The sequence below is a fragment of the Lupinus angustifolius genome, chromosome LG16 (assembly GCF_001865875.1).
Source record: "Lupinus angustifolius cultivar Tanjil chromosome LG16, LupAngTanjil_v1.0, whole genome shotgun sequence".
Taxonomy (NCBI): domain Eukaryota; kingdom Viridiplantae; phylum Streptophyta; class Magnoliopsida; order Fabales; family Fabaceae; genus Lupinus; species Lupinus angustifolius.
Window position 1 is genome coordinate 1,571,909 of NC_032024.1, and position 13,600 is coordinate 1,585,508.

General features: G+C 34.2%; 2 protein-coding genes across 2 annotated transcripts in view; both read left to right on the forward strand.

The window, feature by feature from the left end:
• Positions 2,057 to 10,531, forward strand: LOC109329570 (calmodulin-binding transcription activator 5-like). Its single transcript, XM_019563258.1, has 15 exons — positions 2,057 to 2,143; positions 2,296 to 2,440; positions 4,078 to 4,203; positions 4,653 to 4,768; positions 5,248 to 5,336; positions 5,510 to 5,555; positions 5,969 to 6,086; positions 6,468 to 6,584; positions 6,666 to 6,724; positions 7,018 to 7,401; positions 7,587 to 8,284; positions 8,864 to 9,410; positions 9,807 to 10,115; positions 10,196 to 10,255; positions 10,339 to 10,531. Exons 2-14 carry the CDS (start codon positions 2,377 to 2,379, stop codon positions 10,253 to 10,255), a joined length of 2,733 nt encoding a protein of 910 aa, XP_019418803.1. The 5' UTR covers positions 2,057 to 2,143; positions 2,296 to 2,376; the 3' UTR covers positions 10,339 to 10,531.
• Positions 11,500 to 13,600, forward strand: part of LOC109329571 (serine/threonine-protein phosphatase 4 regulatory subunit 3B-like) — a 16,613-nt gene continuing 14,512 nt past the window's right edge. Inside the window, exon 1 of the mRNA XM_019563259.1 lies at positions 11,500 to 11,725. Coding sequence (XP_019418804.1) covers positions 11,681 to 11,725 — 45 coding nt within the window. The 5' untranslated portion in view covers positions 11,500 to 11,680. The remainder of the gene's footprint in view (positions 11,726 to 13,600) is intronic.

A 13,600-nucleotide genomic window follows, 5' to 3' on the forward strand; every position in this document is an offset into this window, starting at 1 on the left:
GGATATTTTTGATAGTACCAGTAAAATTTATGAAGGTGTTAATGACAATTGAGAGTGAAGGTTCAACTGGTATTTAAGAATTGTACTTTCCAATTGAAAAGTTGGGTTCTTCCAATTAGAACATAACACCGAAACAGTTTTGGTTAGGTTCATGGGACCTTTAAGAACAGCAAAGTTGCAATTAATGTGGACAATCCCAACCATTGTTTCACACTTGGTCAAACTTCATCACTTATATTTTTCCAAGAAACATAGTTTCGGGATTACATAGAAGGGAATGCGTAAGTAGGACTGACAATGAACCGAACCAACTCGGTATTTGTTCGGAATTCGATTCGTTATTTAGCCCGATAAACTTGATTCATAAACCAAATGAGTTAAACTTGAGCTTGAAATTGAGCTCGTCAAATAAACGAACCAAACTCGAGCTCAATTTCAATATATATAAACTAATTTTTATATTTATTATGACTCATACATTATTTTTTATATTTATTGTCATTATATATATAAATATGGTTATATTTATATGTATAAAAAAATTGTAATATTTTTCTAAAAAATTAATTAACTATTTAAGTTGTCCAAATGAACCAATTGAACTGAGCCGAACTGCTCGCGACCTTTAACCGAACCGAACTCGAGCTAAAAAAATAACTCTTATCGAACTCGAGTCGAGTTTTGAGCCGAACTAATCCTTATCGAATTGAACTCTGGTTCGACTCGGTTCGGCTCGTTTCCAGCCCTACGCGTAAGTATTGAAAAATACAATTTTTAAAATTCTAGAAGTGTTGAGATTTAAATTCAAATACTCATGTAATTTTATCAAGAAATATATATATATATATATATATATATATATATATATATTATTGTATCATTTATGTTTTATCATCGTTAATTCTTCAAAAAAGTAATACAAATGAATGATGAACAATATATTAATTATGTATAAATTTCTACACTAACAATACATATATATTACATTATCTTATCAAAATTATGATTATTGAGCACATAAATAATTAAGATGATATTCAAGACATATTTTTTTTATTACAGTAGTCAACATTTTTTGGGTGCAAGTCAACATTTTTTGGGTGCAAGTCAACATTTTTATTTGGTATCACACATTCACACTAGTCTAATTCAAATTGCATGCAAGATGTGAATGCTTTTATTACAAGGATTCATAAAAGAGTCCAATACATGGAATAGACTTTTTGCAATGAATCTGTAACTGGATTTAAAATTAAGATCAGTAATATGCAACCCACAATAATGATTTGATAATCAATTAAATTATGATAATATAAAGGAAAATAGTAACATATATTGATATTGATAAGAGAGAAGTTGTTGGATTTATATAGGATAATATCCACTACACTTTGCCCACAAGGTATTTTTATACTTTTTCTTTTATTTTTATTACATTATCATTAGGATTAGAATAAATTTATTGTTTTTTAATGGCACTAATGTTTTTTTTTACAAATAAGTATATGCATAAAAAACTTCTTAAATACCAACAAGATGTTGGTCTATTAGTATAAGACCCTAATAGATTCCTAGGATGACTAAAAATTTAAAAATTCGATTCCTAAACGACACTTGTTGGAAGGATCAACCATATATCTCGAAAAAGATTAATTACTTGCAAAAAAATACCTTTAATAATACTAAAAAAAACATTTTTAACTTTGAATTATGTACTTAATATACATAGTTATATACCCATAATATTATAGTTATATACCCATAATAGTTATATAGCACATCTAATCTTTGATGAGATAAAAGAAAAAAAATGCAGATATTAATAATATATACATTTTATATATAATTATTATATTATTTACATTTAATTATTATCGACGTTTAATTTGTTTTAATACAAATGAATGGTAAATAACATAATAATTATATATAAAATCTTTATACGGTACATTCAATTATAGAATAAAAGACCCAAACAAACTTCCGTAGAAATACATGTTAATTTAATGAAGAGTACTAAAAATAGTAACTGTATCATTTTTTGTTTTTCTGTGTTATCTAAAAGGAGGACTATGGTGGAAAACAGAGTGTCATTTTTCAACTGCAACTGTTCTCTCTCTCTCTCTTCCGATTCCACATTCAGGTAAAAATTTCACCTTTTCTGCTTTTTCTCAACCCCTTTTGGATTTTGGTCCCATTAGCTTTTTTTCATTTCATGTTTCCTACTTTGGGTTGATTATAGTCTTCCTACCTTGATTGTTCTCTTTTGATGAGTTTTTGTTTCTTTTTGTTAAGGTATTGAGTTATGCAATTGTTGAGTGTGTGCTGAAAGAATAAGGTATTGGGAAATTTAATTTCTCTTAAGTTTGTTTAGTGATGGCACAAAATTTATCAGAGGAGCTTGTGGGTTCAGAGATACATGGCTTCCACAAATTGGATGGTAAGTGCTTCACTTATCAAGGTTTCTTTTGGTCTTTGGATTATGCAAAGATTTTAAATTGTGGCTGAGGTTATGGTGAGGTTGTGTTTACCCTAATTGTGGAAAATTGATGGAAAATGCTGCCGATACGACCATAATTGCGACTTTGCAGTTGAAGTGTAATTTAAAGTACTTATATGCATATATTTGGTTGATCCTCAAGTGTGATCAAGTTTCAATTTTGGAAGTTTCCCTTTTCTTCTCTCTATCACTATACGGTTTTGGTTTTCTTCAAAAAGTTTGACTTTTGATCTGTAAATTTTCCATTGTTTTTGCTCCTAAAAATGCAAGTCTGTGATTTTCGACAAAAGAAGCTGTCTAGACAAAAGAGGGGTGGTTTTAGATTGTGTTTCTGGGATTACTAGTGTGAACTTCTCTGGTTTTTTGTTTACTGAAGGAAAAAAGGGATATGGGATTTTGGAGATTACTACGGTTTCGGTTGTTAATCCTTTTTGTGAGAACTAAGAAACAACCATGGATCATTGTTTGACTACTTTTCAGGCCTGCTGTTGGTCTTTTCTTTTAAAAATATATAACATGTGTAACTGCTAGAGAACATCACTGTTATTCTTTCATTGATGAACTATTACACATGCTACGTCTTTATTGGAAAACAGCATAACAAGCACTTAGAGAACAATATCTAAGTTTTGTCCGGATAAAAACCATGGCGCCATAGCAACTTCCCGTGTTTTTATATTGTTTCTGTATGTTAGAAACCACTTTTTCCTTGCTTGTCAACAGACTTAATACTGTATTATTCAATTGCCATATATTTGAAACACTATACTAACTACAGGATACCTGAGTTCTACTAAAGTAATGCTTATTATAATTCCATGCGTCACATTTGCTTCGAAAACAATAAGCAGAAGTAGAGAACAGGCTGAAATTGTTTCTTGTATTAAGGTAAAATGTCTAAGATTGTAATTGCTACTTGTTAGTATTGCATACAATGGTGACTCTAGAATATATGAATTTTGTGATTTCTACAAGATGTCAAATGTTGTAGCATCAAGCTAGAATGTTCATGGCTTTACAAGGTTTCGTCCCAAGACCCAATCAATTACCTTAGATGTCAGACTAGTATATCAATCGATAGTAGTTTTTGTTAGGCCAGCCAGACCATACCGAAAGGGAACTAATGAAAGGACAAAAAGAAGATTAAAATCTCTGAATGTGAAAGTGTGGGGTCTTGTTCAGTATTTCCAACTGAGTTGTGTAATGAAGAAGTCCCACATTGGAAAGTAGTCGATGAGCAAAAAAGCTTATAACTGCAAAGACCTATACACATAATATCTTAAAGTTTTGTGTCAAGATGTAGTGTTGGGTCTGCTTGTTGAGTTTTATATGTTGTTTGGCTCATTATTTGCAATCTCTGGAGTTTAGGCCCTCAATTTCCGAACAGCTCTAACTTTCAGTTGGTACATGGTATAGATTTTGATTTTTGAAGATAGGGTTGAAAGCAAGCTAATAATATACATTTCTGGTTTTATTCTCTTCTTACTGCAAATGTCGCGTCTACTACCAATTGCTTGTTCAGTTGTCAATGCATATTTATCATATCTGTTGTTTTGTTTTTTGTATATATGACCCAGAGCTGGATGTTGGGAACACTATGGAAGAAGCAAAAAGCAGATGGCTACGCCCCAATGAGATTCATGCCATACTCAGTAATTACAAGTACTTCACGATCCGTGTCAAGCCAATGCATCTGCCCAAAAGTAATTATGTACTGCTATTAGCATCAGCCTGATGTTGCAAAGTAGATATGTTTCATATAGATTGTTTATAGACTTTCTTTAATAACTTCAATTTATATGAAGCATTTTGGTTTTCTTGTTCCAAGGCATATCATGGTCTGTATCTTGTTTAGACCTTTTAATTCCCATTGAGACAATTATTAACAAAGAGCATAAGACGTAAAAGCAAATGTATAGAAGACATTTATGCATTTTTTCAAAGCTTCAAGTTTACTTCATGAATATGAAGCAAGAAAAAGCCTCAGCGAATGATTTATGGCATTGTTCACTCATAATAATGTAATGGAATTTTGGTTCATCAGTTACTTTGCATCTAAGCAACAAGCGTTCATAATATTAAAGTTATATGATAGCAAGCAGGACTAAATCACCAGTGCTAATTCTATATACTTATTTTGTGTGTAAAACAGGTGGTACTGTTGTATTATTTGACCGCAAGGTGCTTAGGAACTTTCGAAAAGATGGGCACAATTGGAAAAAGAAAAATGATGGAAAAACTGTTAAAGAGGCTCATGAGCACTTAAAAGTGAGGATTTTCCTTTAATTTGGTGTTTATTTGATTTTTTGTTCTAGCAAGTAGCCTTTTGAATTTAGTCTCTTGAACATTTATCCCGGGGTTTAAATGGTTTCTCCTAATGTTCTGTTATGTTTTCCTCCGTGCTCCGTCCCTCTTAATTAAACTGTCTCTATGGTTTTACTGAAACTTCAGTTATTTATTGAGCCAATGGCATTGATTGATCATTGTAGCCCATCCTACCTGGTGGTATAAGGCTTTGTGGTTCTATAGTTTGTGTATATTATATAGTCACATTTTTATCGTTCTTTCTGGGTAACATTTGCTAAATAATTTATGTTTATTTTTTAAATCTTATCACCAGATTCTATGATCAGCTTTTCTATTACAGTTTTGTTCGACCTGATTCTGATGTAAGATTGGGTCACTAATGATGCATGTATCTGACTTTTTACATTCTTTCTGATTACCCCTTTTCCCTCATAAATCAGGTCGGTACTGAAGAAAGGATCCATGTATATTATGCCCGTGGACAAGATAACCCGAGCTTTGTTCGTAGATGTTATTGGTTGCTTGATAAGTATGTATATCAATGTTTAGCTTGACTCTTAATGCCCCAATTCCAATATGTTATGCACATCCATATTTCTTAAGTATGAATTAGTATTTCTTGCATATTTTTTAGCTAAAGATTAAAAATTAAGTTTTCAAATAGAAATGTGACTTATGACTGTTGCTATTATTTCTTTCCAGGAGTCTGGAGCATGTAGTCCTTGTTCATTATCGTGAAACGCAGGAGGTCGTGCTAATCTTTTTCTTTTTTCCTTCTTCCTCTAGAAAAAATAATTTCACTGCCCAATAGATGACTAAGGTTTGCTATGTGTACAGTGCTTTGCCTGATAAAAAGATCATACATGCTTACTGTCACATCAAATTATTCGTCAGATTGTGACCCTTATATCAGTAATGTAGTTTTAGGCATTCAAACATGTCATGATACCGAAAGAATTATGCCTATAAGAAAAGTACCTCTCACCAACCACATTCTCAATTAATCTGGTTGGAAACTTCATCTATTCTCTGTGAATTGCACCGGGTTTTTTGGTTTTGTGAAGCATTGTGCATTTGTATATAGTGCTGCTTTACCACATGATGTGGTTAATGAATTAAACTTGCCTTTCTAACATCATCTGGTTGTGGTTTATGATACAGTTGCAAGGTTCTCCTGTCACACCTGTATATTCAAATTCAAGTTCTTCCTCTGATCCAACTGCACCTTTGATTTTACCGGAAGGCTTAGATTCTGGGACCAACGTTGCTTATGCTGATGGTGAGAAACAACTTTTAGATGATTGCAGTCTATCTTCCTTCAAGTTATACACTTGAAGCTGCCAACATGAAAGACTTCACATTTCTTTGAGACTGGATTTTAATAAAGATGTTAACGGATTTGTTATGAAAAGTGGAGGACGATAATTACTTGGGAGAAAAGAACATGTGTGATGAACATATCTTTATACAATGGACATTTTCATTCCACCTTTTCTGTCTTCGGTCCATCTTTCTAAATGAACCTGTAAATAAGAGTCTTTTTTGTTTATTAGAATGATATATGCATTTGGTTACTGTTTTCTCAGTCATGGATACTGTAGTTTTATAATTTTTACTAGGCGTGTAAGTTATAATCCTTTTCTGTTTTGGATATAAACAGGGCTTAATGACAATTTAACAGTCAAAAGTCATGAAATAAGACTTCATGAGCTTAACACACTTGAATGGGATGACTTAGTGGCTTCAAATTATAACACCTCTACTAAACCTGCTGAAGGTAATTGTTTGTGATTAAGTAAAAGCAGTCACTTATTACGAAAGAACCTTGCTACTCAATAACTCAATTAAATTTTTGCAGGCAATGTTCCATGTTTGCATCAACAAAATCAAAGTTTACTCAATGGAAGCTTTGGCCATGTAAGATAATAGTTCTTCTGTTTTTGTTCATTATTCTGCTCTATGCCGTGATTTCTCATTTATTTTTTGTTGATGGGGCAGCTATTAGTCCTTTGAAATTTTCAAGTTAGTAGAAAAAAATATTTTATTTGAGAGAAAAAAAAAGTATAGCACAACTAGGGGGAGGATAAGACATCCTCTGAAAATTTGAAGTAAGATTGAAGAATGCAGCACTGCTGCCCAATCTCTTAATTTCAGTGATACTTGCTTTGTAATATCTAGTGTTGTAACCTGTATAGAGTCCTTGTCACCAGGTAGCAAGCAATCCTTCTGCAGAAGTTCCTTCTTTTGATAATTCGACTCAGCCAATTTCTGGGAGCGATTGTGTTCCGCACAGTTCTCTAGAAATTGCTAATGTTCAAAAGGATTGTCCTATCTCATTGGGTGGTGTTGTTTCCTTAGACACTTCGGTCAATGGAGGATTGCAAAGTCAGGACAGCTTCGGAAAGTGGATAAACGAAATCATATTGGATTCACCATGTTCTGCAGATGAGTCTGCTCTCAAATCCTCCATTTCTTCATCTGTTCATAAACCAAATTCGTCACTTGTGGATAGTCAGAAATCTTCTCTGCCAGAGCAAGTGTTTAATATCACTGAGGTGTCCCCTGCATGGGCATCTTCCACTGAGAAGACAAAGGTTTCCTTTTGCTTTTCTCACATGCCTACTTGCTAGTAATTATGTTCCTGTGGAATTCCAATGCCTTAAACTACGAAATCTATAACATGTGCATCTTCATGTGTGTATTTTGTAGTTTAACATTGTACACTAAATACTTGCTTAATGATAAATTTATGTTTTCTATGCCCCTTTACTTCTTGCAGGTCTTAATAACTGGATTATTTCATAATGATTATCAATCACTTGAAAAGTCCAATCTACTGTGTGTCTGTGGTGATGTAAGTGTTCCTGTAGAAATTGTTCAGGTTGGAGTTTACCGATGTTGGGTATCACCACATTCTCCTGGATTTGTGAGTCTCTATATGAGCTTGGATGGCCATAAGCCTATTAGCCAAGTTGTTAATTTTGAGTATCGTACTCCTGTTTTGCATGATCCTGCCGCTTATATGGAAGAGAAACACAACCGTGAAGAGTTTCGACTCCAGATGAGACTTGCTCATTTGCTCTTTACTACACAAAGGAGCCTTGATATTTTCTCTAGTAAAGTATCACCTAATGCACTGGAATATGCTAGGAAATTTGTCTCCAAAACATCATTCATGGCCAACAGTTGGCAATACTTGATGAAATCAACTGACGACAATACAATTCCATTTTCACAAGCAAAAAATGACTTGTTTGAAATTTCATTGAGAAACAGACTAAAGGAATGGCTTTTGGAACGTATTGTCTTAGGCTGTAATACTGCCGAATATGATGCACAAGGCCAAGGTGTAATCCATTTATGTGCAATTCTGGGTTATACTTGGGCTGTGTCCTTATTTTCATGGTCAGGCCTGACGCTGGATTTTCGCGACAAATTTGGATGGACAGCTCTTCATTGGGCAGCATATTATGGAAGGTATGGATGCCCCAATTGTTTGAAGAATTAGTCTTGCTGCATCCAAATTGAAAATAAAATTTGTGTAGGGAAAATAAATTTTGGTGCTAAATTGACTAATATATTCTCACATAATTTTGTAAACACAGTTTTACCATTTACTAACAAAACCTCACACCTCTCCCACTTACTCACATACTATAATATTACTTTCCAGACCTGAAACTGGTCACATTATGTGCTCGAAATAGCTTACCACTTTTATGTGCTCAATAGCATAAAAAAGATGAAGCCTGTGAAGAATCATATATAGCTTGAAGCAACTGTTGCTACCCTGTACCAACGCCACTTTGAATATATTTATTGTAAAGTGGCATCATATATTAACAAACCAAACAAAATTTTGCCTTCTCTCCCCTATATTAACCCCCCACCCCATCTTCTCCAATCGTTTGAACAAAACATAGCGTAAATATCATGAATCATGCATAGTAGACTGTACAGATGGTAATACTTTCTTATATGCATTTGTTCCTTTTAAATACTAAAGATCCTGAATGAACTTTTCATGCTATTTTGATTTATATTTTGTGTCTGCAGGGAGAAGATGGTTGCAACTTTGTTGTCGTCTGGGGCTAAGCCAAACTTGGTCACGGATCCAACTCCACAAAATCCGGGTGGATGTACTGCTGCTGATCTTGCTTATGTGAAGGGATATGATGGCTTAGCAGCATATCTTTCAGAAAAATCTTTGGTTGAACAATTCAATGACATGAGCTTAGCTGGAAATATCAGTGGCTCGCTGGAAACTAGCACAACTGATCCAGTAAAATCTGAGAACCTTACTGAGGACCAGCTATACATGAAGGAAACATTGGCAGCTTACCGAATAACTGCTGAGGCAGCAGCACGCATACAAGCTGCATTTAGGGAGCACTCGCTAAAATTGCGATCACAGGCAATTGAATTTCTCAGTCCAGAGGATGAAGCACGCCATATAGTAGCAGCAATGAAGATTCAGCATGCTTTTCGCAACTTTGAGAGTAGGAAAATGATGGCTGCTGCTGCTCGGATCCAACACAGATTCCGTGCGTGGAAGCTCCGTAGAGAATTTCTCCATATGAGACGTCAGGCTATTATAATTCAAGTAAGAGCTACTCTTCCTGCCCTTGTTATTGTTGATTATCCTGGGTTAACACATATTAAAAATTGGTATTATTTGTTTGAGTTATTCTTTGGAGTGATTGACTGTGGATTCGTGTCATTTTGCACAAATCATAATATGGCTTGTTTCACACAAGTTATGATGCTCATGCAAGCATGTGTGCGAATTTGCTTTTTCTCTTGGCTCACATGAGCAAGCTGAATATATATGACACGGGGTTAGTGATCTCTATATTCTTTAAACTATAAACCGTAGCAAGTAACGGGTGACCAATCCAAGGTTTTCATAGATGAGACCAACAGATTTTGTTAGCTCAATTGAGTTGCACCTTCTGGAGTTCAAATTCCCATCGCTTAATTGCATATATTTTCAATGCAGGCTGCTTTCAGGGGATTTCAAGTGCGGAGGCAATATCGTAAAATTATTTGGTCTGTCGGAGTGCTCGAGAAAGCAATCCTGCGTTGGCGTCTAAAGAGAAAAGGCTTCCGCGGCCTCCAGGTTAACCCTGTTCAAGAAATTAAAGATGACAAGCAGGAAAGTGATGTAGAGGAGGACTTCTTCCGAATTGGTAGGAAACAAGCTGAAGAACGCGTAGAGAGATCTGTAGTTCGTGTACAGGCCATGTTCCGGTCCAAGAAAGCACAAGAAGAATATAGGAGGATGAAGCTGGCTCATAGTCAAGCAAAGGTGACTAATATACATGCAAAAATGTTATTGCCATGATTTGATATCACATATTTATTTACATGTAGAATTACTTTGTGCAGCTGGAGCTTGAATTTGAAGATTTCCTCAATTCTGAAGTTGACATGTTAACAAAGATATAAGCATCCAAAACAAGGTTCATATATTTCATTTTCTTTTTGTGATGTAGCCAAATCCTTAGACACTTGTAACAAACTAGTCATAGGTTGGTAATGTTAGTGTAGCATGTAGATTTTGTAAATTCAGTGTAAAATTGAAGCCATGACCCTTTCAAATGGCTTAAATATCTTGAATGAGTGTTATATATGAAGCTCTCATGTAATTGAGCTTGGACATGTATATTGTTTGAGCAGAAGGAATGATAAGAATAAATATATAATAATATGTTTTTGAGAGAATTTCCAAAAAGGTCTCAAATCCAAGATATTGCACTTGAAAACTATATATACAAGTATCTATTCTCATGTGTGATTTGAATCATTTAATAAAAAAATATTGAATAACAAATTAATAAAATAAGACTGAGAATAGTTGTTAGCATTATATCAATTTCTTTATCTTTTTTCAAAGAAAAAAAAAATCTCATCAAAAAGTACATTTCAATAATTTTGCAGCATGATTATTGTATTTTTTTTTAACTTTTCACTATTTTTTATGTTCTTCTCATTTTTATTTATGCAATTTGAGGATGCAGTATAATTTTATTTATTTATTCTAAAAGTTAAGAGGATTTAGGTTTAACATTTTTTGTATGAATGAGTTATCCTTCTTTTACATTGGTGGTAAGTTAGAATATTACTATGTTTGAGAAAATTGCTAGTCCTTTCACCATACATCCAAAGTATAATCATTGAATTTTCAAATATATCGTAATCTTTTGTGTAGATTGGTCCTAAATAACGAGATAAGCCGTTTCTCATTAACGATAAGTGTTAAGTGGAAGCATACAACGAATGACTAAGATATGAAATATTTTTTTAACTTATTCCTGTAATAAATGAATCTCTTCTAATTTCAAATTACCAATAAATTAAATATTATAAATTTTTTATACCTAGACTTAGACAAGAACCTATTCAAATCATGTGAGATCCAATTTCTTTTCTTATTCAATTATTGTCAATGCCTTAAGGTTAATAACATAATCTCAATGCTACTTACTTTTTTAAAAAAAGTTTTTATCCATTTTTTAATTATTTTTTATCCCTTTTTTTCTCTACCAATGATAAGATCTATTTTCCACTTCCCACAAATCCGGTAGTACTAAACGGTAATTCTGATAGAAGCCCAGTGGCATTCTCGGTATTGCAGCATAAATACTAAATATATAGTGCAATTCTTTTCTACTTTCACCTTTTGCTTAATATTATTAATCAAAATCAGTGTGTCGAATAAACTTCACGCTATGGCGGTTAGGGTTTTCCATTGATCCCTCCATTATTCACAATTCCTTTCCTCTATTTCTCTCTTTTCTCTCTCCTTTTCCTCAAAACCCTAATCCGTAGCTCATCCCGAAGATTCTGTATCTTCGTTTTTCAGTTGCTGCGATGGGCGCGCCGGAGAAATCACAACCGAATTCTAATTCGATGCAGGTAAGTAGGATTTTTATGTAATTGAAGTTCTATGTAGACTATAGACAATGGATTTATGTGTTTGTTTAGGGTTTTAGCTTCTATTTGATTTAATGTTGAATTGGTGTTAGAGCTGCTATATTCGTTTGCGCTGTGTTTCTTTGGAAGCGTGAGGGTCAAAGAAGCTGAGTTTTGGAGTGGTGCATTTGCTTGAATGTGCGTTTTATGTATCAATTAGTTGTTATTGGTTTAATTTGTTATGTGGTTTGCACCATGTGGTTCAACTTCTGAAATGAACTTCTTGCTAATGCAAGTAAGGCTACCTACTATAGACTTGCGCAATACATCAGGCCCTCTTCCGCGCATAGTTGGAGGTTTATAGGGTTAGGATCCCATTTGTCCCAATTGTTTTTGTAAAAAAAAAAAGGTTAAAGAAGTTGGATTTATAGGTAGTGGCTGTAAATTGTGATGGGCAAACTCTAATGGTTTGGAAATATAATGATTAGATGGTGAATTGATGATGTTAAAGAATTTTACATGGAAACTTGGTAAGTATTAAAATTGAATCCTTTTCGCGGTTGAATGAAAAGGTGAGAATTCAGTTGTTACCTTCTTGTCCACCTGGAGGTGATTAGGCATTGTGTTCATGTATTTTAAAAATTGTGATTGTGTGAGAAGGATCACATAGTGTGAAATTGTTTGTTTGAGATGATCGGAGAACATTGGGTAAGTGTGGATTTTGGATAAGTGCGGATTTTTAGAGGCTGTAATGAATTTCTTGATGTCACTTCCTAGGTTTCTTTATGGCAATTCTGATATATTCTATATTTTCTCTTTCATAAGCTTATGTATTACAGGCAATATGCTGCCATAAATTTTGTAAAGTTGTTGCTATGTCACCTGGAAGCAAGGTTGTTAAGATCACATTCTTCCTTGGTATGATTGCATGATCTTACCCTCTTTGAGGGGGCTCCAATGTCGACTGTACAGTATACCCTCTTAAGTGGTGGTGGACCAACCCATTTTCCAGCAGAAACCCAACCCTAGCCAAACTGATTTGACCACTTACTCTCATTCAACGTCACTTAAATACCCCGTTCAACCTCATTTATATTCTGAACCCTACTGTGGCGGTATGTCGTTGGTGCAACTTTGATTTGTGGGTGATTTGAAGCAGTCTTCGCCTAGGTAGTCAATTGCGGATAGCGGAGCCTAGTGGTCGAACCCAAAAACACTATAGCGGGATAACCACTACAACTAAGGGAAAAATATAAGTAATTTATACACTAAACATATAAATACACAAAGAAAAACTTAAAATATACAAAATTATATGTTATACCCTCCACATATAAATATACGAATACACCAAAAAACATTCAAAATATAAGTAATTCATACTCTTTAAGTTTTGACAACAAAAAGAAACTCACAAAAGGAAGGGAAGGGGGAATAAAAGGAAAACAGGAAAATATAAGTAATACATTAAAATCAGAAAGTGTTGAACATGTAAAGAGGGAAAACAAAAAGAAATTCATAGAAGGAAGGGAAGGGGGAGGAGGAGAGGAGGAGAAGGGAAGCCACATGTTTTTTTTAGGTTAGTACTAGTCACATGTTTTTTTAATAGGAAATAAAGAGAGAAGTGTTTTATAAAAACCCTAAAAAACCAATGCCATGTAATAAAAAGTGAGGGCAAAAATAACATTTCCCATTACAATTAGGGTTCTTCATCCTGAAGCGGGTTTTGGCCCACACCTATGCTGCAACTCAAACTGCGAGTGGCACGACGGCCAGCCGCACCGCTATGCACCATTCCGTCGCGGGGAGGGATGACAACCTCCGCTATCGCGTGCGGTCGACTACCCAGGTCTTCACTTGGGTTATACTTTTGCTAAT